Consider the following 23,861-nt stretch of genomic DNA (forward strand, 5'->3'; position numbering starts at 1 on the left):
GGCCCAGCCCCACCATCGGCGGTCGGGTTTTCAAGCCACTCCGCCTCCCCCCACCCCTTGGAGCTCCTTCCCACATGCCGTTTGTCCCGCTCCCTCCCTCGCCTCCTCCAAGACAAGGCTCAAGAACGTCTTCGTCAACCGTGCCTTCGGCTGCCTTCCCCCCACTTTCAGCTCGAGTCCAAAGCCCTGACTGCCCAGCGCCTTGTGATGTCCTCTCAACGTAAAAGGCACAATATAAATGTCATTTTGTAATGAATTGTACTATATTTATTGAAGAGAAACTGCTCCCCAGTGAAGCCTGGATTCACAGCCCTCAGCAGCCTCTGGTACTTTGCCCGATTGACTGATGTGCGAGGGCACATGTAGCCTTTGTGTCAATAATAATCCCCTCAAAACAAATAATAATTTGGACACTCATCCACAACTGTTTGTGGGGCACTGCTGTGTCCAATTGGCTGCTGCGTTTCGCCCAGAAAATATACAGTCAAATTCATTTTCCAGTATATTCCATGAAGAGCTTTGAGACGTCTTCGAAGACGTGATAAGGCGCTATGTCAAATGCAAGGATGTTATTTATTTGACCACAATGTGTGTGATGAGAATGTCTGGCACTGTATAGCCTTGACTTCCACACCTTATGGACAGTGATGAGGAGCAGAAGGTCTGGCTGATTTACCTCGATCTCTCTCAAGGCCAATTTACTGTAATCCCTGGCTGACACCAACTAACTCAGCCCAGATGGGAAGTCCCTAAGCCAGAACCTTTACAGATAAAATAATAAAGATGAGACCAGTTTTGTTTTTTTCTGACTGAATTACGTGTTATTGTAGGAGCGCAGCCTTGGACGTAAAAGGCATTGTAGATGAGATACAGGATACTATAAATGCTGCCAGGTTCAAACTGGATTTGGCTGAGAAAGCATTGGAAAAGGCCAAGAACTCAACAGCGAGTGAATCCATCAGCAAGGTACGAACCCCCTCCTCTTTCATCCCTCACTTGTTATTACAGGGTCTTGCAGAGAGGGGGGGTGGGGAAGGGAGATGACCATAGGATGCCTCTCAGGAAGCAGATCGCTAAACCTACCGCACTTCCTACAGCAACGACTCTGAGAAAGAGAGCGATATCTGTGTGCAATTCGCTGCTGCGTTTTACACACAAAACGCACAGTCACTCCGCTCTACAGTATATCCTGTGAAGCGCTTTGCAATGTCTCGAAGACGTGATAATGCTTATTGTTATTATCTACACCTGAAAATTCCTAGAGCATTTTCACTACCACTGGCAAAGTGATGATCCCCACACACCAGCGTCTCTGGACACTCTCTAGATAGGTTTGTCGACCCGGCTCAGTTGGTAGCACTCTTGCCCCTAAGTCAGAAGGCTGTGGGCTCAAAGGAGATCCCGTCCTTCGGAAGACATGTCATTACTATGAATGGGCCAAGTGAATGGGCCATTAACGAGGATTAGTTTCCCTTCAGCAGGCACGGGATGAAAATGCTGAGATGTTTCCAATGTCTGTGTTGTTTCCAGGTGGATAAGCTTCTGGGTGGCATTGACGACAAGCAGGAGAGTGCCATGGCACAGCTCACTGACCTCTCCTCGCAAGTGGATGCCCTGAAAAATAAAACCAACCAGAACAGGAAGATGGCAAATGATAGTGAAGGGAGAGCTAAAGCTGCCAAGAGAAAGGCAGAGAAGCTGCAGAAGGTAACGGAACTGGAACAAGTTGCTTTGGAGAAGGGTGGTTGAGGCCAGGGAACTGGACTCATTTAAGTGGACTTGTTTGATGCTGTGGGAGGGTCGGTGTTCTGGAAGGATTAGAGCAGATGGTTCGAAGGCTCTTCTTCATCCAAATTAATGGTCTACGATTTTTAAACCAATTTAGCCCATTTCGCTTCGAGCTCTCTTCCCCACGCCTAGCAGTAAGTAGGAACCGTGTTGTTAGTCGAGTGGTGGATTGCTTTTCCGGGGGAAATAATCGCTCCAGAAAATACAAATAAAAAAAATAATTTGGTCACTCAATCCACGACTGTTTGTGGGGACGCTGCTGTGCGCAATTGGCTGCCGCAGTTCGCCCACAAAAATGTCCAGTCAATTCGCTTTACAGTATATTCTGTGAAGCGCTTTGAGACGTCTCGGAGATGTGATAAGGCGCCATATCAAATGCAAGGATTATTATTATTATTCTGTTTGTGTGACAGGACATGAGCCTAGTGGAGAGTCAGTACGAGAAGCTGAAGGACAAAATAAACAGTCTGGACAACGGGACCTTTCAGACCAGAGATCGCGTGGAAAAGATCAAACAGGAGGCAGAAAGATTGAAAAACATCGCCACCAATAGCCTGGTTCGAGTGACCGGTAGGTACTGTTTAATCAGCAGCAGAGAGTGTTGCATCTTGTTGTACAAGGATTTGTGGCAATTACCAGGAAGGCTTTCTTTACTCAGAGGGTAATCGACCACAGAGAACAGATTGTTTTGAAAGGTGGTTGAGGCCAGGACAGTGGACTCATTTAAAAAGTGGTTTGATGCTGTGATGGAGAGGGGGAAGGATGGTTGGGGGGTCGGTGGGGGGGTTGCGGTCTGGAAGGATGGGATCAGATGAACCAAAGGGCCTTCTCCCTCCTTAACCAACCTTGTGATCTCTAGTCGTGTAATTTTTACAATAACCTCCCACCTCCCCTATCCAACCTCCTTCCCTACACCCTCACTCCACCAACCACTGCCTCTGCTCGGCTGGCTCCGGCCTCCTGTTTGTCCCTCACGCCCTCCGTTACACCATTGGTGGTTGTGACTTCAACCACTGTACTCCGAAACTCTAGAACTCTCTCCTTCAATCCCTCCCTCCTTCCCTCCCTCCAAATCCCGCATAAAGACCTTCCTATTTGATAGTGCTTACGGTCACCTCTCCCCCTGGCTCGTTGTCAGACTTCACCATTATCAAGCGCTCTGGGACGCTGCCCTGCTTTGAAAGGCGCTACATAAATGCAAGATATTGGTCTGGTTTGAGAAATGCCAAAGTTCTTTCCTTCGTTGACTGGATGCACTGATTGAGCCTTTGGAGGGAAGTTATTTCCCTATTTATTTGCGGATCCCATTGAGATCTGCTAACAGCAACTCGCATTTTCATAGCGCCTCTCTGGATAGGCGCATTTGCTAACTCAGCGCAGACCAGGGAGTGAACTTGTCTGTCAGGGGGAACTAAGATTTCTGACCACTGTTATGAATTCTGACCACCATTGGGGTTGGAAGCTGTTTTTTTTGTGGGGCTTAGATCCGTGGCCAACGTCAACAGCCCAAGATATTCGCTGGGTGAGAAGATAAATAATCTCAGTCAGGATTGGAACGTTTCCCAACGACTTTGGTCATTTGTCGGGTTGTAAAATGGGGATTTTTTTTTTAAATGTGGGAATGACGTATTGCTGATTTAATCGCTCGTTTCTTGTTGAAGCCTTGCAAAAGAAATTCGAACGGAACGAAAAGAAAATGAACGAGAAGATCGAACAGCTGCGACATCTGCAAGGTAACGTAATTGAGCTGCTGGACAGCATCAGAGAACGGTCCCAGTTTTACAACTCCTGCAACTAACAACTGGCAACGAGACCACTCGAGCAGCCCATGACCCCTTCCCTTTGTCTGTGTGTTTCAGTCCATGTACAGTCTCTCTCTCTCTGTGCCCGTGTATCACAGTCTCTCTCCTTGTGTTTCAGTTCTGTTCGTTTCTGCCCTCGAGTCAAGCTTGAGCTTCACGTTCTTAAACAAGTTACTGAGGTCCCGTTGTAAGAGATTTTTCCGATTCAACTCCACCCACCCACCCCACTCTCACTTCCCACACCCCAAACAGTGGCCTGAATAAAATGACTCTTTGAAACTCCTCCTGGAGTCCCTCCGACTCGCTCCTCTTGCTCAAGGCCTCTTTCAAGACCTACCTCCTTGACCAGGCTTTCAGTCATCTTAACCCCCACCTCCCCCACATTATCTCCCACCTCCAGTGCAGGTTCCCAGCTAGCAGTGTCGTGCGCTTTGAGACGTCCACCCGACGTGAAAGGCACTATATAAAAGCATATAGAATCAAGAGAGAGGACACTCAATCCACGGCTGTTTGTGGGACGCTGCTGTGCGCAATTGGCTTCCGCGTTTCGCCCACAAGAATATACAGTCAATTCACTTGACAGTCTATTCTGTGAAGTGCTTTGAAACATTTTGAATACGTGATAAGGCGCTGTGTCAAATGTGAGGATTATTATTGTTATTGTCAGTGTGATACCGTACTCCATAGAGTTAACCAGAGCAGGGTTACACATCCCAAAAGGGACCAGGGTGTCAGTGTTCCCTAAGAGCCGGGATCGATCAAACCCCCTCGTTTCGACCGCACAAGTCGCAAGTAAAGTGCATTCCTCATGTGTCTGAGCGGAACTGTAATTAAGATCTTGTTTCTATATTTAAACAGAAGGAACTAGTCTCAATCCCGAGTCAGACACTGCCTCAGTGAGGTTCTTTGGTTAGTGTTATGGGGGTGTGGAGGTGTGGGTGTCTAATGTATGATGATCACAAGTCCTGATCCGCAATTACGATGGGAAATGCCAGCAGGTGCTGGACTGAAAGTCATGGAGCTTGAATCCAGACGTTATTACCCTGACGTTCCCACAAGTGATCCCCTGCCAACTGTAAATTCCTGAATCCCAAATAAGCTGCTCAGGAAAATGATGTGGCATGGGAACAGAGGCTGGGTGGGTTTACTTTGCTGCAAAATCCCCTCCGTAGCTCATGGGAGCGAGGAAGCTTCTATATTTGTGTTGCTCCATCCTCGAACGTGTCCAGAATAACAGCAACCGATTAGATCAGCCGGTGGGGGGGGGTCAGAGTGCGCTCACGACAGAGAGGGAAAGAAGGGAATCACTGAGTTATTGTCTAACCTCTCGCTTCCGCACTCAACCTGCCCCATCTACTCAACAACAAGTCCCTCCATTTGACAGCTGTGAAGTCTGTATCAGCTGTGCTCGAATGTTGTGTGACGCAGCAAAAAAAGTACATTTCTCGTATTTGGAGAGGGAGGAATCCCGTGGCCCGTCGCTCCATCAAATAGGCCGTGAAGTACCACTAAACCTTTCACTCGAACCAAATGTGAATCTCAAAGAACGAAAGTAATGTGTTAAAAATAAAATGGGTTACCTTTAACTAATTATAGTATAACTCGAGCATCTATCAGTGGGGTTGACAAAGACTGTTTTGATAAGTTTGCGTTGGCCGACCAGGCCTGGTTCCACGTTAATGCTCTGCTCGACTTAAACTCCGCAAAGAGTTGCCTTATCCGTCCATTCACACGCAGTCAATGGGACTTTGTAGCCACCCCATAGCTTCTTGTTAGTCCACAGTAACGGCAAACCCAGTCAGACTTTGACGAGGGTTCTGAGGTATCGTGGGACGTGCTGCAAAAATATTATCGTGTCAAAACGTGCAGAACCTGAACAGGTTTTTGGAAACTATTATACCTATTTTGGTTGTGTGAGAATAAACTAACGTGACCTTCTGTACTTCAGAATACCGCCGTAATTGTAACCTTTCCATCACGTTCAATGGAAATAAAATTATTTTTGAAATAACCTAGTGTCTCTGACTCGTTTTCTGTTTCGGCCACTACGCCCCGAAACTCTGGAACTCTCTCCCTCCCTTCAAATCCCACCTAAAGACCTTCCTTTTTGATGGTGCTTACGGTCACCACTCCCTCTCCCCGTAGCTTGGAGTTAGACTCCGCCACTGTCAAGCGCTCCGGGACGCCACCCCTCATGAAGGGCGCTGTGTAAGTGAAAGTTACTGTTGGTGGTGTTCCAGAAACAGACAAGGTTAAGGCGCTCAATAAGGCGGGTTGGACATGACCAGTCAATCGAACGGTAATCAGATGCACGTGACCTGAAACTCTTCTCCAACACCATCTACTTCTGGAGCAGAAATCCTGCCAGTGCGGGTAATGTCCTGTAAGTGTTGGTATAGGCAGAACCAGACTCCTTGTCCACTCTTAAATGTCTTATTCCTTATTTATGGAAAAAGTATCCAATTCCTTCCGAGTCTGGACTTAATTTCCCCAAATATGATTTGAACACTGAACATATATATATATATATATATACACATTTTGCAACAAAACCTTGCATTTATATAGCGCCCTTGACAAGGGGCAGCATCTCGGAGAACTTATATATTTATAGATATGTAAATGCTTAGTTTTTATACAAATATGTAATCATTTTATTTTGACTGAGGCTTGGTGCCCAGGCAATGTTCTCAATAATTTTGAAGGCATCTAAAAAAACATTAAGATGTGGCAGGAACCCAAGGTGATATTTACTAGCACCTGCCAAAGATTTGCGCTGTGCGTGGCAATGTAATTGGCGGGGCTAAACTTTTCATATATATATGTTGTTAAAGTCTGAGAAAAAGATGCCTTTGATTTGACAAAGGGTGGGGCGCAAGATCAAACTCTCTGAGATATATTTTTCCCCCCTTTTGCGAAGCTAAGGACCAGTTGTGTCTCAGTCATTTTGTATAAATTGCAGGTGCAGTAAATGTTGATGATCTGCTGCTGTATTTATTATTATAACAGTGGAATAAAAATACTGTTATGCCTTGTCCTTGTCTCACGCTCTAAACTTTAACTCAGGCTCTAAAATAAAATAATGATCCTTGCATTTGATACGGCGCCTTATCACGTCTTCGAGACGCCTCAAAGCGCTTCACAGGAAATTGGCAGCCAATTGCGCACAGCGGCGTCCCACAAGCAGTCGTGGATTGAGTGACCAAATTATCATTGTTTTTTTTTGAAGCGCTCATTGCGAGTTGTCGTTGATGCTCCTATTACAGTCAGGGCAAAGCCTGGTGCTACGCGCATTGAGAACGCACCACCGCGAGAATATTATGCAGCGTTATTTCTGAGATCACTCAAAGGTTCCAACGCGATTTCCCACCCTGTATCAGCAATTTGTTCTTTAACGTCTCTGAGATTGAAGTGAAATCTGGACTCTTTCAGAAGTGAGGCTTAGAATTTGCTGGAACGCAACTCACTTTTCTCATCACTTACGATAAGAAAAGACCCGGGGAATAAAGTTTCTCCCGTGCACCAACCCTGACCCCAAACGCTTTCATCTTCTCCCAGCAGTTGGATCAGCACACATACCTTGGGGTTCTCCCCGTCACAGTGATAATGGGTTAACTGAAGTCTGTAGCAGGAGGAGTGGGAATTCCTAGCCTTCAATAATGCAGGAAAGAAGCGGAATCCTGGGATGGATTTCAGGGAACTTGGAGCAAGAGTTTTGGACGGTGAGAGTGGGCTTGATCTGAACGAGCCTTGGAGTCATCTTCCCGGGTGGCTTCATTGAATGGCTTGTGGCACTGATGCTCACTCACTCACTCACCGTGTCTCTTGCACTTTGACGACTTGTCACGAGAAGATTCTGAGGTGTCCCACCCAACCTTCTGGACCCCATCACACCAGTTCCAGCCAGCACTTTGATGTAGTACCTTATCATGTCATTGCGATGCCTGGAAGAGCTTCACATATACTATTTTGTGACAGCCAGTTTGCACACAGCAATTTTCCGCGAACAGTCATGAAGTGAATGATCAATTTTATTTGGAGGATTAGGAAACTCCCTTCTCTTTTCGAATAGCTCAATGGGATCTTAAACATCCACCTGAACAGGCAGATAGGACCTCGGTTTAAAGTCTCATCCAAAGGACGGCACCTCCGACAATGCAACACTCCCTCCAGCACTGCATTGGAGAGTCACCGTAGACGATGTGATTCCAAACCCCAATGTGGGGGCTTGAACCTACAGCGTTCTGACTCGGAGGCGAGAGAGCTACCACTGCGCCAGCCTGACACATGGCAACTGAAGCAAAACGACCTGAAGTGGTTCTGAGATCGATGAAACGCAGACTTTTGAAAAGAAAATCGGTTTCCAACACCTGCGCTGGGCACAGAATTTGATTCCTGTCCTCATCACCGCGTGCGTGTGTGTATGCGTATGTGTTTGCTGTGAGTGTGCTGTGTATATGCGTTGTGTGTGTGTGCGTGCGTGCATGTCATGTGTGTGTGTGTGCTGTGTGTATGTTCACATGGGAGAAAGTAAGCAAGAGACCAAACCAGGCTCCGGCTTTCAGCTGTTAACCACCTCGGGTTTTCCGAGCTACTTGGTGACAAAAAGTCAGCTTTAAATACCTAAACAGCTGAATCAGAGCCAATTCTCTTTGGGTTGGAGAGCTGATGGTGAGTGCCGTACGCTCTCACAAACTCTGTGCAACTTTTATCCAAGTAAATACTGTGAAAGGGCTTTTTTTTTAAAAAAAAGTTTTAAAAAGTTGCACAAACTTGTCTATTTCTTGTGAGATTACAGAAGAAAAGAGGAGCGGAGAGAGAAAGAGAGAGAGAGAGAGGGAGGGAGGGAGGGGGATAAGCGGGATTCCAGTTATTTGATCTTTGTCTAAAGGGAGAGGAGAGAGAGAAAAAAAAGAGCGCTGCATCTAACAGGTGCCTTTAAAGGCATTTTTCAATCTTGTTGAAGTTTGCGGACAGAAGTTGACAGGTTTCCAACTATTCCTGGGGTCAGTTCGGGCCGAAACTTTTTTTCTGGGGAGGCCAAAAGTTGTCATCACATCTGGTCTGCGGACATCTGTCCAGAAACATGACCCTCCCCATCAACACGACTCCTTTATAATTCATCTCTTCGCAGGTTAACTTCTCGAAGATCCGACAACATGAAACTTCTGCTGTTCCTGTTCTGCGGTAAGTTAACAAGTCAAACTATTCGGAATTTGAATGACCATTTCTCTGTCTCTCTCCCTCTACCACTCCCCCCCCCCCCCCCTCCGCACCCCACCCCACACACACACACACACGAAAAGGAAAGTTTCCATTGCATTAGCTCAGAGAAGTGTTTCCATACTTAAATCCAGGATTCATTCCTAAAATGGAAGCAGATCAAATTTTGCACATTGCTCCAGCTTACCCCAAAATAGCTTCTAAAAAGTTTCCCAAAATAATCTAAGCTGGGAGAGAACTCTTCCCTCCCTCCCTCCCTCCCTCCCTCCCATCCACTCCCCATCACCACAGTTCCAAGAGTTTAATGATATTTCTGCTTGTTTTTTTTTCTCGGTGTGATGAGGTTTCTATTTTGGGAAAGAGTTTCAATGATTTAATGATGGAAACAGTAACTTGTAAGAAATTCCAATTGATTGTCGGATGGCTTTTCCGGGGGCAATAATCCCTCGGGAAAATATAAATTATAAAAAATAATAATTTGGTCACTCAATCCACGACTGTTTGTGGGACACGACTGTGCACAATCGGCTGCTGCGTTTTGCCCATAGCGAAAATATACAGTCAATTCACTTTACAGCATATTCTGTGAAGCGCTTTGAGATGTCTCAAAGATGTGATGAGGTGCTGTATCAAATGCAAAGATTATTATTGTCATTCTAGATACATTGTCCATGAATTCCTTGGGTTTAGCCTGGGTGAGCTGGGTTCGCATCGCACAGTCTTGATCTGAAAGCCCTAGGAGACGAGACTAAGTCCCATTTGATCCTATCCTTCCAGAATACAGTCCTCCCATCACAGCCATGAAGTTTTTTCTTGAAGAAGTCCAGCGTCCTGGCCTCAACCACCCTTCCTGAGAGTCTATTCTAGTCATTAGTTATTCTAATCGTCGCTCATCATAGCTCATTCCTCTAACACTGGGAATCATCCTCGCTGTTCTCCTGTGAACTATCTCTACGGCTTTTGCGCTCCAGCCCCAGCCCCTTTATGTTGCAGTAACAGGAACAATATGCAATACCTCTGACCAGAGCACTAAACTATTTGGCAATATAGACCTGCATCCTGTTTGCCTTGTTTATTTCTGCCTCGCGTTGCTTTGACACAGTAAGGGATGAGTCAGCTATCATCCCTAGCAATCTGATCGACAGCTAATGTTCAGCAGTTAATTCTTCCAGCTTTTCTGTTTTTTTTTCTGTATCAAATGCAAGAATTATCATTATTGTTGTAGAGGTCACATTATAGCAAAGCATGAAGAATCAACCAGGTCATCAGCTTGCTGGTAACATCTGTTCCTATGTGCACACGCCCCACATAATGCCCCAGTTATCACCAAAACAATGCTGGAAATCTGAAGTCGTGGAGAACACTCAGTAGGTCAGACAGCAACCGTGGAGAGAGGAAAGTGAGTTCCGACGAAAGGTCATCGACCTGAAACATTAACTCGCTTTCCTCTCTCCGCGGATGCTGCCTGACCTGTTGAGTGTTCCCAGCGCCTTCTGATTTTATTGCCCCAGGTAGCACCAGTAGTGTGGTGTACTTCCTGGTGTCTGCCCTTTGTGATCCAGACCCGTGTCTTCTTTGTCCTACTGCCTGGGCGCGTCCCAAAAGCACTCTTCTGGGTTTACTTTGTCATTCCGCATTTGACACACCTCTTCGAGGTCCCCTCCCGAGTTCTCCTCTCAAGCAGAGCCCTAGCTTGTCTGTGCTTATTGCTCATTCCCTCTGCTCAACCCTGCATAAGGTCCTCGTTGCTCTCCTCTGCCTCCAGGACACCCTTGTCTCTCGCTGACCAGAGCTGAACACAGCACGCACACGGCAGCTGAGCAACAGAATGCATCTATTTTTTTTTCACGAACGTTTCTTGGCTCTGAGCACATTCCAGTGAATAGACAACATGACCCACATACCGGCTGGTCCCTGATTGTGGATTCTTGCTGACAATGGGCGGGCAGGCACAGACCATTTGTTTCAGACTTGTAGCATGAGGGGTTTAGCTGAGGGTAGGGTGTGGGCGTGGGGGGGGCGGGGGGGGGGAGAGAGAGATGCTGTGAGCTGCTTACAATGAGGATGGATCCAGTTCTTCCAGTTCCACGCGCAGTAAACAGTAACACTTGAAAGGCTACGTACAGCACTGCAGTGGGAAGCAGCTTTCAAACAGTTTGTCTATGGGGCTTTCAGACAGTTACTAAATCTGACCCGCTCTCTCTTGTGAATGCTTCGTGCATCCTTTTGTGTATTTCTTTCTCCCCCACCCAATCCCTCATTCCTTCTCTCTCACCCCGTCTTTCTCTGCCCTACCTTCTCTTTCTCTGCCCCCCCTCCCTCTCCCTTTCTCTCCCCCCTCCCTCTCACTTTCTCTTCACCCCCCCCCCCCCCCCCCCCGCCCCGACTCACTCTCTCTTCTCATTTTTCTCCCTTCTCTTTCTCTTTCTCTCTCACTGTCGTTCCGCTTTGGGATTTTTTTTTCTTTCTCTTTTACTCTCCTGACCCTCCCAGGTCGAGGAAATTAAATGGGGTCAGGCGTGGGGCTTGGCGTGTTACAGAGGAATAAACTGTGTCTGTTTTGTCAGCGAGAACATTAGTGAACTTGTCCTGACTTGGCCAAGTCACCTCGTAACATCCTGCAATATTTTAGAAGAAAATCCGCTGCAAAACGCTGATTGATTTCCTCTGCCCTCAAGACAGGCGGGACTTAGAGGCCGGAAAGTGCCTCGTAATCCTTGCATTTGACACAGCGCCTTATCACGTCGTTGAGACGTCTCAAAGCGCTGCACAGGATACACGGCGAAGTGAAATAACTGTGCATTTTGTGGGTGAAAAATCCTGCAATGCCTCGCTGCATTCTCCGCAGTTCCCTTTCCACCGCCATCGACGGATCCCAGAAAATGATCTTGACAGATGTGGAAAGGAAACCTCTTCCAAATCTGAAAGCTGTGAAGATGGTTTGGTGCTCCAGAGCGATCTTTTGAGCTGTGGCCTGAGACGACCGTCTCGTGTGTTTGTGTGTTCCAGGCTGTGTTATTTTTTTCTCTCCGGCCAGATCCTAATCTAGAATGTTCCAGAAACAACGAGAGCGAGTGAGTGAACAGTGAGTGTTCTTTTGCAAACGAAAAACAGCGTGTCCAATTTTTATCCTAATTTTCTCCCCACTGGCTGGGTGCCGGTAGCTTCCTGAACCCCCTACTCCCCCACCCCTCCCCTCTCCCCCTGTTGCCTACAGTTCATGCGGGAGGTTCTTAACAAGTGTTGGCAGAGAGAGAGAGAGAGAGAGCATCACAGCCGAGCCCGCCCTCTCCCCGCCCGGCTGTCACATGCTCCCAGAACCACTAGAGGGTACTGGCGAGGGACCGGGAGCAGGAACCCTGGCTAGTTTTTCCCCTCCCTAACCCTGTGAAGACCAATTTAGTTGGCAGAGAGATGGGAAGGCGGAAGTATCCAGTGGAAATATAATAATAATCCTGGCATTTAATATTGTGCCTTATCATGTTGAGATGACTCAAAGCTCTTTCTGTTCCCTGTGGTCAAGTAGCCTGCAGACACTCGCTGTCTAAGGCAAGTAACCGTCACAAAATCATGGGGAAAAGAGATCAAATCCTCCAGGAGACGAGGGGAAACTGGAGAATATGGGGAGACCCGGCAGGAAAATGGGTTTTTAGTTCAAAAGTACAGTTCTAACACGTTTTGGGTTAAGGTACGTGTACTGTGGACCAGTATATCGCGACTCCAGCTTCTGGTGCTGCCCGACCAAGTTCCTCATAACTGTACGCACTGGGAATCCGCACAGGTAGCAGGTAGATAGACGCTCAGCCTGAAGAGCGACACCCACAAAAATCCTGCAAACTCCCAACTTGTCAGTCACACAGCAACAAGTAGATTTCCTACACCACCAGCTTTCTGGACACTTCACAGACAACAACAGCTGCCAACAGCTGTCCCAACAACGCAATGATTATTCTTCAAGGCTGCGTTAGAAGGTGAATTACTGCACTGAACCCTGTCAAAGTGTCCGTCCATCATCAGGATCCTTTGACAGTGGGGGGGCGGGGTGTTGGGGTGTAAGTTTTTGGGGGTAAACCCAAGAAAAGGTCCAAGGTTCCAAGAGTAGGAGAGAAGACGAGATGAATGCGGAGCCGTCATTAGGTGACTGCAGACTCGGAGTTCTAAACCTATCGATCGTAGAGGAAGGGAACGAGTTTCCACGGCCTCCGGCAGGAGATGGTGGGCTGAGCCGTGGGTTATAATGGGCCGAGGACATGCTTTGTAGATGTGGAGCGTCAGCGGAAAATTCTGAAGAGCAACGATCACATTGATACAGTGAAATGAAATGAAAAATAATGGGGTTGCCGGTGCAGAAGGGTAGCGGTGATTTCAAGAAGGGTTCCCAGCGCGGTGGGGTGGAGCTCCTATGTGTGTGTGTGTGTGTGAGTGCTGTGGGACACTACCCTTCGTCAGGGATGCTATATAAATGCATGTTGTTGTGGATTTGGAGACTATTGAATATCATCCAGTAACCAGTGAGTTCAGTGAGGTGCTTATGTCTGGGTGAATCATATCCTGATCTGACAACAAATCTGCGCTTATTGTTTACATTCTAATGCATTATAGTTCATTACTCGTGTGTGTGTGTGTGTGTGTTCGTGCTGTGTGCGCGTGTGCTGTGTGTGGGTGCGTGTTGTATGTGTGGGTGCGCGCTGTGTGCGCGTGCTGTGTTTCTGAGTGTGTGCGCTATGCTTGTGTGTGTGTGTGTGTGTGTGTGTGTGTGTCTGGAGGAGAGATGTAAATCTAATCTCTCACTATCTGCTTGCCCTTTCACCCTGGACCAGGACTTCCATTCTCTGCCTTTTCTGCCCTCGTGACCTCGAAATATGCAGTTATCAAATCAGTTCAGTGATTAGTTTGTTGCATGGGCCTGAGGTGTCAGCAGTCACTTCCGACCTCCAGTTCCCTGAGATCTGCAGCGCACACACACACACAGCACGCGCACACGCGCACACACACACAGCACCATAACTGCCGTCAAGTAATTTTGAGAGCAACTTAACTGCCGCCAAATAATTTTGAGAGCAATTTGTGTGTGTGTGTGTCTGTGTGTGTATTTGAGTGCGCGGGTGTGTATATGTTAGTGTGTGCATGTAAATGTGTATGTGTGTGCGTCAGTGTGTATGTATGGATGTGTGTCCAGGACGCTACCCAGCCTGAAGTGCTCTGTATAAATGCAAGTTGTTGTGTCAGTCTGAATAGGTCTGAGTGTGTGTGTGTGTCTCTGTAAGAACGTCTTTCCGTTTCATATTGCCTTCAAATTTTGTTTATCCGGTCTGGACTTTCTCTCTTGTTCTGTGTGTGTGTGCGCGCGCGTGTGTGTGTGTGTCTCTCTTTCGCTCTCTCTCTTTCTCATGCTCCTTCTCTTTTGGTGATGGGCCTCACCCCATAGCTACTAAAATGTTCTCGTCAGTACAGTATGATTCCACTGGTTGTCATGTATTGCCTCCGTGTTAGAAATCTGTAACTTGCCAGCTGGAGCTCAGTGGAACGTTGTCTGTGTACTGACAGTGGTGTGATACCTGCCATTACTCCAGTCTAATGTTGCAGCTCCCATAGTAATAATAATAATAATCCTTGCATTTGATACAGCGCCTCATCACGTCTTCGAGACGTCTCAAAGCGCTTCTCAGGAATATACTGGAAAGTGAATTGACTGTGTATTTTGTGGGCGACCTCCCACAACCGTTCGTGGATTGAGTGACAACTGTTTGCGAGACACTGCTGTGCACAATTGGCTGCCCGGGTTTTCTCCCACAAAATACCGAGTCAATATACACTTTACGATACGTTCTGCGAAGCGCTTTGAGATGTCTCAACGACATAATAAGGTACCACATCAAATGCAAGGATTATTATTATTAAATGATTCAATTATAATACTGGAATGTGACCTTGTCCAGTGCTGTGAGCTTTATAACTAAGCAGAGTAGTTGTCCTCTGAGTTTGACCTGTCAATCAATCAGTGTACGAACGCTGTGTCTGAGCCGGGCTGGAATGACGTAAGCTTTGCTCAACTGGACTCAGCAAGCGATGCACCGCAGCTGTGGTCTGGACTTGTTGCATTTGTATCCTTGCAGTACCCGCGATCCAACCACAGAAAAAATAACCTTCGTCTCCTCAGACAATTAAAAGTTCCAGCACTTGTTCGGTAGACGACACCCCATTAATTAAACTGTTGTCTGGCTATGTGTTTTAAGCAGCCCAGTTGCTGGAGACTGCCTGATATCACCCCTGTGCGATGTCCGTTCTCCAGAGGCTATTTTTAATTCCTGTTTTTTCCTGTGAGTCTTTAACTCCGAAATAGCGCACAGCTCGCTCGAGATAGCAGACGCGAAGCCGTTCTCTTGCTCTGCGTGTCACAGCCAGGGTGCTGTGGCCCTTTGGTAAAACTTTTTACCCTTGCCTGAAGATATTGCTTCGCGTCTCTTCCTGTTAGAAGATTGTTTTAACTGTTTGTCCCAATGCTAAGTAGACTTTAGCTTTCAGAGAATGACATTGATCAGGCCAGTGTGTGTTTGATAACGCTCAGAAAACCCCATCACCGTGACTAAGAGTTTCCAAACCAGACTGAGAGTTCCAGTTTTCCGCCTACACATGGAAATTTCCCTGTGACTGGAATAGAAAGCGAGCGCGCACTCTCCCTGGAGAGTCGCGTCCAATTCTGGCGGATATTAGAGCCAAAGCTGAGGGAAACCAGAGTGTGCGTTGGGGCAACTGCTGGAGTTTTATCAGCTACGACCACATAACGTGCCATAGAAAGTACCACCTGGGCGAAGCTTTCCATTCCTTGTCCAGCTCGGATCACCCTACCCATCGAGGCTTTGGCTTGCAGGGTTAACAGCAATTGAGTAACTGGTCTGCTCCTCCAAGTCCTGACGACAAGCCAGCCAAACTGGGCTGTAATCAGCCGTGCAGACTTCATCCTCTCTCTCCCAGAGGAAGACTTTACCAAACCCCCGCCTTCGTCTCTGTTAAAGTGAAATAACAGAGTGTGTGAATGGGATCGGTGTCAAGCAGTGGGATTGGGGGGGCGAGTGGTGGCTGGGGGGGGGGGGGAAGCGAGTCAGAGCAGGCAATCTGCCCCAAAACATCTCAAGGTTGATTGGGAAGTGTCTCCGTGGCCCCACACCCTCAAGGTTGACACATGGAACGTCAACTGGAAAGTCAGTCCTCGGTCCCCAGTGTTGGGTGTGTAGTGAGGGCACGGGGAGTGTGGTTTGGGGGTTGCCAGTCTGAGGGGCTCAAGCCAACTTCACCTCTCTCTCTCTCTCTCTCTGTGTCAGGCTCCAGATTCACTGCAACACATTACAAGCTTCGACCTCTCCAGCTCTTTCCGAGGCTGTGATTTATGACACACCCGTCGCCCTGGCTAAATATTTGAGTAACGCACACACATTGACTCCGTAATCCACGGCTGCAAACAGCACACACCCCCCACACCCCCCCCCCCCCACCCACCCCCTGAAGGGAGTTCAGTCGATCCAAATTGGAGAGAGATTTCCTCCGAGGATCAAAAGGTCAATCTGCCGCCACGAATGATCTTTGTTCCAACACACAATGGGTTTGTGTCCAGCCGGTGGAGAGCCTGTGGCGGAGAGATTGTGAGAGGGCGGCTTAGCCTGGGTGTGGATCCCTGGGTGGAACCCGAGGCCCCCAAAGGGATTTAGTAATTGGATCCACATTGCTGCTCATTGTATTCAGATTACGATTCCGCAGGCCTCGAAATGAGGACCCGATCGTGCTGCTTCACTGTGGAGTCCTCAGTGGTGAGAGCGCTCGCCTCGCAAGCGAGAGGACCTGGGTTCGATTCCCGAGGCAGGGCGAAACCTCAGGCAAGTTTCCTTACCCCACACACCCGCCCGCCTCTGTTTACCCAGCAGCAAGTAGGTCCCCGGTTGTTAAGTCGAGTGTCGGAGCTTTTTGCCCCTTCAAAAAATAAAGAATCCGGTCACTCAATCCGTGACTGTTTGTGGGGCACTGCTCTGCGCAATTCGCGGCTGTGCTTCACGCACAAAATATACAGTCACGTCTTCGAGACATCTCAAAGCGCTGCTCAACACAGCAGCCAATTGCGCACAGCAGGTATCCCGCAAACAGTCACGGATTGAGCGACCAAATAATTTTTTATTTATCTTGAAGGAATTATTTACCCCAGGAAAAGCAATCCGCCAATCGACTAACAACTGGGTTCCTACTTACTGCCTGGTAAACAGAGGCGTGTGTGTGTGTGTGTGTGTGCGTGTGGAGTAAGGAAACTTGCCTAACTTTTCGCCCTGCTGGGAATCGAACCCAGGTGCTCTCGCTTGCGAGGCGAGCGCTCAAGCTACACTGAGCTACGGGAATCCACAATGTGAACAGGATTGACCACGAGGGGTAAGGGATGTGCGAACACGGAGACCTGGTTTGGGGAGCAGGGTATCGGGCTGCGCTGGTGTATTTTCAGGGTGTCTGGGTCTAATTCTGGCGACAGCTGTTCCGAAGCCTTGGATGCTAAGCAACTGCCTTTGATGCGGTTTGAAGTGCTAATTGGTCGAACATCAGAAAACATAGATATACAGAGGCGAGTTTGTAGCTCTCATCTGCACATTTATTTTTGTAACTGGAAAGTTCAGTTATTACCAAACAATCCTCGGTCTTAGAGGGTCACAACCCCACCCAGTGTATTACTTAGAGAACCGCTCTGAGTCCTCCTGTGTTACAGTGACTAGGAAGTGGGTTTGTGTCTGTGCGTCAATCTCCGCTCACACGAAACTCCTGCTTTCAATCATTTCACAGTCGCCGAACACAAACCAGCCATTCTTCCCTATGGGCAGGACTGATTGTTCTATTAAAGCAAACTTTGCTTTGAGGATGTGAGATAAACCTGCTTCCTGTCAGCGGTTGCACTTTTGCCACTGAATCAGAAGGTGGTGAGTTCAAGCCCCACGTCAGGATTGACACTATATGTAGCGTACAGATTTAAGCGCGTGTGTGCGTAAGGTTTATGCGAGCTCTATCAAGTGGACGTTAAAGATTCAAAAACAGAAGGGATTTTATCCTGGTGTCCTGACCAGTAATGCCCCAAGATAAAATGGGTCACTCACTTCCTGCTGTCTGTAGGACATCACTGCGCACAAATCGGCTTTCGAGTTCACCTATAAGATACCCAGTCACTACGATTCACGGCAAAATGCCTTGAAGCGCTTTGAGGCATCTCAACGATGTGATAAGGCGTTATATCAAATGCAAGGATTTATTCTTGTTACATATTCTTGTGGCAGTGAGTACCGGGATGCTTGAGCCCAATCCTGTCATTCACACGGTCCCATCTGTGTCCTGACCAGCCCCAGTCACTGGCCTGAAGAGTGACCAGAAGTGGGATTTTGTGGGCGAAACACGGCGGCCAATTGCGCACAGCAGCGTCCCACAAGCAACCTACACAAGGTGATAATATCCCACTGTTGAGGCCAATTTGCGCCTGTGCCGGCTTCTATGGGACTGATCCAACCTATGGTGCTCTGTGCATATCTGAGATTCTGGGTGTCTGTCCTGTTGAGAGCTGCTCACGGTGTTTAGTCTACAGAAGCCAGGCAACTGCTGTGAGCCGAGATTGGCAAGCTCTGTATTTTCGTTCAATAATCAGTTGGGATTGTTCTTTATCAGATCTGGAAAGTGTGGATGCTGATGTCGGGAGGGAGGGAGGGAGGGAGGGAGGGAGGAGGGTGGGGTGGAGCATCCTGTCAAGTGAAAGAAAAGATCTGCAATTCCGTCGTCCTGTCTGATTGTACCTCATTCCCGCCATAATGTCCGTCCCCGCTCTCCCCCACAACTCCTCTCCGCATTATCTTCTCCTTAACTCTTTCATGCCAGTCTGTGCGGTGATCTAGCTCAAGGCACTTCCGATCTTACTCTTAAATTTCTGTAAAGTAACTGGAGGAGCTGACCCTGAGATTGCAGGGCTTTATACTGGTGTACGCTGACTCCATTGTCCCAAAAGTTGCCAGCCAATTTTACTTTCATTCCGCACTTCTGTATTAATCGGAATAGTCCTCGCATTTGATACACCGACTTATCACGTCTTCGAGACGTCTCCAAGCGCTTCACAGGATATACCGTAAAGTGAATTGACTGCGTATTTCGTGGGCGAAACGCGGCCGCCAAATTGCGCGCAGGGGCGTCCCCGCAAACATTTGAAGTGACCAATTTATTACTGTTATTATTTTTCATGTCCTCAGCTCTGAGGGCCTGTCTTGCCCAGGCCCCTGACCGAGCCCACGGTTGCTCCCAAGGAAGCTGCTATCCCGCCACCGGAGATCTGCTAGTCGGTCGGAAAAGCAAGCTGTCCGCATCGTCCACCTGTGGCCTGAGGAAGCAGCAGCCTTATTGCATCGTCAGTCACTTGCAGGTGAGTGAGGTCAAACCCTTTTGCAATGTAACCTCCAAGTTTCAGTGCAGCCAGTGGAAAGACACCTGCGGATTCCTGACTGTCGAGCGCCTTGGGACGTCCTCTTCGACCGTGCCTTTGGTCACCCTCCCACCCCCACCCTCCCTGCCCTCCACCCCTCTTGACCCAAACCCCCAGCTCAGGTGTACATCCTTGGTGTACATACGGTGCCTTGGGACGTCCTCCTGACCTGAAAGGCGCTATGCATTAAAAAACATAAGAAAACCCTGCACTGAGTGAAGGAAGGAATTAACCGTGGCTTTTGCTGGTGATAGTATTCAGTCACTTGAGAGCGACTGTGTGTGGGCAGTACAGGATCAGCTGTGTTGTCTCTCCCAGGATAGAATCCTCCAGCACACCATTACCATACAAATTTACATTTATACGCCACAAATTACATTTGTATAGGATCTTTCACGTTGGGAGGACGTCCCAAGGCACTGGACAGTCATGAATTTGGACCCGAGCAGGGGAGGGGGGATGGGATTGGGGTAAGGGAGGGGAGGGGAGGAAGGTGGTTGAATGCGTGGTCAAAGAGGACCGTCTTGAGATGTGCCTCAAAGGGGGCAAGGGCAGGAGCGAGGCGAAGGGATCGTGGAATGGAGATCCAAAGGGTGAGGGCGGAGAGGCTGAAGGCCCAACCGTCGATGGTTTCACATCAGGAGGCCATCCCACGGGGCTTAACAATACTTGGGGTGGGGGAAGGGAGCAATGTCCAAAAGCGCAGTCAACGAGGTAGATCTTCAATGGGAAGAGGAGGCAGGAAGGAGAAAACTGGTTTTAAAAATGAGATACTTTTCACATTGGATGACCCTGATTTTCGGCATTTTCATCCCAAACGCCAACAGGATGAGAAGAAGTGTTTCCTCTGCGACTCCCGAAGGCCCTACCACCCTGTCCGCAATCCCATCAGCCACCGCGTGGAATACGTCATCACCACCTTTGCCCCGCATCGCAAGAAGGCCTGGTGGCAGTCGGAGAATGGTGAGTGTGTGCTTGTCATGTAGCGTAGCGGTTACAGCTCTCGCCTCGCAAGCAACAGGACCTGGGTTCGATTCCCGGGTGGGTCAGGGCGAAACCTTTAAGCAAATTTCTTTACTCCACACACGCGCCTCTGTTTGCCTGGTTGTTAGTCGATTGGTTCTTCCGGGGGTAGCAACCCCTTTAAAAAATAATAATAATTTGGTCCCTCAATCCACGACTGTTCGTAGGACGCTGCTGTGCGCAATTGGATGCCGCGATTTGCCCACATGATATACAGTCAATCCACTTTACGGTATATTCTCTGAAGAGCTTTGAGATGTCTCGAAGAGGTGATAAGGCGCTATATCAAATGCAAGGATTATTATTATTGTTGTCAATATTATTGTCAATGAATAGATTGTTCTTTCCAAAAGCCAGAACAAATATAACGACCAAATAGCTTTCTTCCGTGCTGTAAAGTTCAGGGCGTGAGGAATCAGGTCTGCCAAGCACCTCAGAAGAGGGGGGTTGGTGCAGAAATGACCTCCCTCCCACCCCACCTCACCCGCACTCCCGCAGAAATAAGATGCAGTTTTCTTTTGACGGTTGACATGTGGGAGTACTTTGCACAAAAACACTCTGCTCACCTTCTGCTTTTTAAGGACTGTGTAAATGTAAAGCACAGATGTGTGTGCCCTGAGGTGAGTTAGGAACAGTAGCTCAGTGTGTGACCCCTTTACTTCAAAATACATGTGAACGTCTAGGTTTTCATGTACCCGTTTCCTCCCTTTTCTCTGGAATGTGTGTAACGGCTGCTCGTATTGGAGATAGATTTGCCATAAATAACACAAATGCAAATGGGGAAGGAAGTGTGCGCGTGTGCGCGTTGTGTGTGCATGTGCTGTGTGTGTATGTGTGCGTGCGGGTGTGTTGTATGTGTGTGTGTGTGTTGTGTGTCACACACGCTAACAGCTGTTCAAGCAGCAACTCATTGCCATAAAAGGCCAGACCTTTGGAACATTCCTCGTTCCTCGTGAAAGCTGCTTCCCAAACAGGCAGACATTCTTTGTAAAGTGTTGGACTACAGGGCAATAGTCTTTCCTGGAGCTGGGACTGAGGCTTTCCAAAATGCTGTCCAGACCTCACCGCACTATGTGCACCACCAGTAAAGACGTAACCTCTGGTAAATTTACACGACTGATCCTCGGGGACAATGGCGATGATCTGTGGGGAAAAAAAGCTTTGTGAATCTTAAGCTTTTCAAAGATATTTCAGGGGAACCTCAAATATAAAATGGTTTCATAGAATCTCAGACCTTTACAGCACAGAAGGAGGCCATTTGGTTCATTGAGTCTCTACCAACTGCTTTCAAACCCATTGTCCGATCCTATCCCCAAACCCCTTCAAGCCTCCAACTTACATATGTCCATCTGCTTATCTCTTGAAACCCACAATGGACTTTGCCTGCCTCACCTACTTGGCAAGGATTTCCGCATCCCAGCAACTCTCTGTGTGAAAAAGAATTCTCCTGCGTTCTCCTTGTGGTTATCTTAAAACTGTATCCCATGGTTACTGACTCCCTTACCAGGGGTTTAGATAAGATATACATATGCACAGCCTTACTTCGAAGTGAGCCAAGATAGTAGGACCAGCAAATTCAATGGAAAATAACAAGATACCAATCCAAACACTGGGAAAGTGCCTCCAATTCAAAGCGTCACCAAAAGAGATTCTGGACCACTGAAATCATTGAACGGTATTTTTAATCTTTGTGTCTGAGAATTCTCCACGACTGCAGGATCTCAAATCCATGCAATTCTCTATCAACAAAATTGCTTGAAATTAATGGAATTTATTCATTTGCCCGAAAAATACAGTCATTCCGCTCGACAGTCTATCCTGTGAAGCGCTTTGAGACATCTTAACGACATGATAAGGTGCTATATCAAAGGCAAGGATTTTTAATATTTTATTAATATGATTAATACTAATATATAGGGAGAAATGTAAAAAATATTTCTTCTTTCTGGTACAAACATTTCCAGATTATTAGAGTAAAAGCCTTAATTCGTCCTCATTCATCAATGGGGTTCAAAGCAGCTCTATTTCCCTATTCAAAATCTTTTCTGAGGCTTTTGATCCCAATGTTGATATAAGACTATTGGATCTGATTGCTGACAAACAACAGGCTTCTGTCCAAGTGAAACATTCTTTAATTTCAACCATTGCTGCTGACGGCCTAATATCTCCGTCTCTCGGAGTCGCTGCGCAACTAAAAGTGGCTCCTCTTATCAGAGGTTTCTCTCAATTTAACACAGAGAAAAGATGTTTTTCTGTGTCTTAACCTCGAGAAGCCTTTGAAATGGAGGGAGCAATACCTTGGAAATCAGTTACTATTGAGAACACTGCACGAGTTTTATTGCAGTACTCGATTTGCTAGGTGGTGTGTGTGTGTGTGTGTGTGTGATTTGCTGTTCAAACTCCCAACTCGCAAATGTATGTAACCCTTTTGATCATCCGCTGGTCCTTTGAGTAATCATCTGCACAATTCTGTTCAGAAAAGATCAGAACAAATGCTCCCTTTCGACACATAAATGTTCAGAATACCTGAAGGACAAAACAAGATATTTTATGAGATATTGGGGCATTTTTAGTGCAGAATAAAGACGGATAGAGAGAGAGAGGAGAGTTGCCACTCGTGAGCTGCTTGAGACTTTCCTTCACAATGTTTAGTCACTTGGCAGCTAATGGCCTCATCGTGATCCCAGTGATCGTGCTCTATGCGATGGGTCTGTCTGAGTTCATCTCTGTCTCTTGGTGTCTCCGTGTAGCTAGAAGCAACTCCTCTTATCAGAGATTTCTCTCAACTTATCATAAGAGGAGTGTGTTTTCTCCCTGAGCCTTATTAATAATAATAATCCTTGCATTTGATATAGCGCCTTAGCACATCTTCGAGACGTCTCAAAGCACTTCGCAGAACATTCTGTAAAGTGAATTGACTGTATATGTTTTGTGAGCGAAACAAAGCCTTGAGAAGCCTTTGCAGCTCAGGGGGGGGGCCACACCTCGGAAATCGCTTTGAAATCTCTTGGAAATGCCACTTTTCTGCTTATTGGCATCAATGCTCATTTTCCAAATTCCCATTGAAACGTTTTGACCCTTTCCACCCCCCCACCCCCCCCCTCTCGCGGTGACCAATTGCCTCTCATTTCCATCCCGTTACATCCCGACCGGATGCAGTTGGAGCGAGAGCACATTGACTGCGCTCTTGTTGCTGGGAATGTTTGGGTCAAAAAGCCAGGAAGCTGACGGGGAGCGTTGAGGGTTAGGGCTAGCTACAGGATTCTGTCGCTGTTTGTCTTAAATTCCTTCGTACGAGAGATCGGACAAGCTCCGTGTTAAAACCTAGAGCTGCCTGCCAAGTTATTGGGAGGGTTCCAAGGACAGCCAGTTCTCAATGAATTCAACCCTTGTATTAAATGCTGTGCATTTCCCAGCAGTGAGATGCCTGGCTAGCGCACTCAACAGAATTAAAAAGGAACGACTGTCTCATTCTTTCCTCCTAAATATTGTTCCTGCTTGAATTGAACTTTGCGCTATTCACTTGGGTCCCCCCCTCTCTC

The 23,861-nt window shown here is 47.5% G+C and overlaps 2 protein-coding genes across 2 annotated transcripts in view; both read left to right on the forward strand.

Annotated features, from left to right (window-relative positions):
- The window catches only part of lamb2l (laminin, beta 2-like), a 54,612-nt gene extending 49,011 nt beyond the window's left edge, over nucleotides 1-5,601 (forward strand). Inside the window, 5 exon segments of the mRNA XM_007890388.2 lie at nucleotides 831-966; nucleotides 1,531-1,707; nucleotides 2,202-2,358; nucleotides 3,450-3,521; nucleotides 4,449-5,601. Of these exon segments, the coding sequence (XP_007888579.2) occupies nucleotides 831-966; nucleotides 1,531-1,707; nucleotides 2,202-2,358; nucleotides 3,450-3,521; nucleotides 4,449-4,504 (598 nt within the window). The 3' untranslated portion in view covers nucleotides 4,505-5,601.
- A 2,630-nt stretch (nucleotides 5,602-8,231) lies between these two features.
- The window catches only part of lamb2 (laminin, beta 2 (laminin S)), a 45,767-nt gene continuing 30,137 nt past the window's right edge, over nucleotides 8,232-23,861 (forward strand). Inside the window, exons 1-4 of the mRNA XM_007890390.2 lie at nucleotides 8,232-8,261; nucleotides 8,725-8,777; nucleotides 19,067-19,236; nucleotides 20,124-20,259. Coding sequence (XP_007888581.1) covers nucleotides 8,750-8,777; nucleotides 19,067-19,236; nucleotides 20,124-20,259 — 334 coding nt within the window. The 5' untranslated portion in view covers nucleotides 8,232-8,261; nucleotides 8,725-8,749. The remainder of the gene's footprint in view (nucleotides 8,262-8,724; nucleotides 8,778-19,066; nucleotides 19,237-20,123; nucleotides 20,260-23,861) is intronic.

The sequence above is a fragment of the Callorhinchus milii genome, unplaced genomic scaffold (genome assembly GCF_018977255.1).
Source record: "Callorhinchus milii isolate IMCB2004 unplaced genomic scaffold, IMCB_Cmil_1.0 Scaffold12, whole genome shotgun sequence".
Classification (NCBI taxonomy): domain Eukaryota; kingdom Metazoa; phylum Chordata; class Chondrichthyes; order Chimaeriformes; family Callorhinchidae; genus Callorhinchus; species Callorhinchus milii.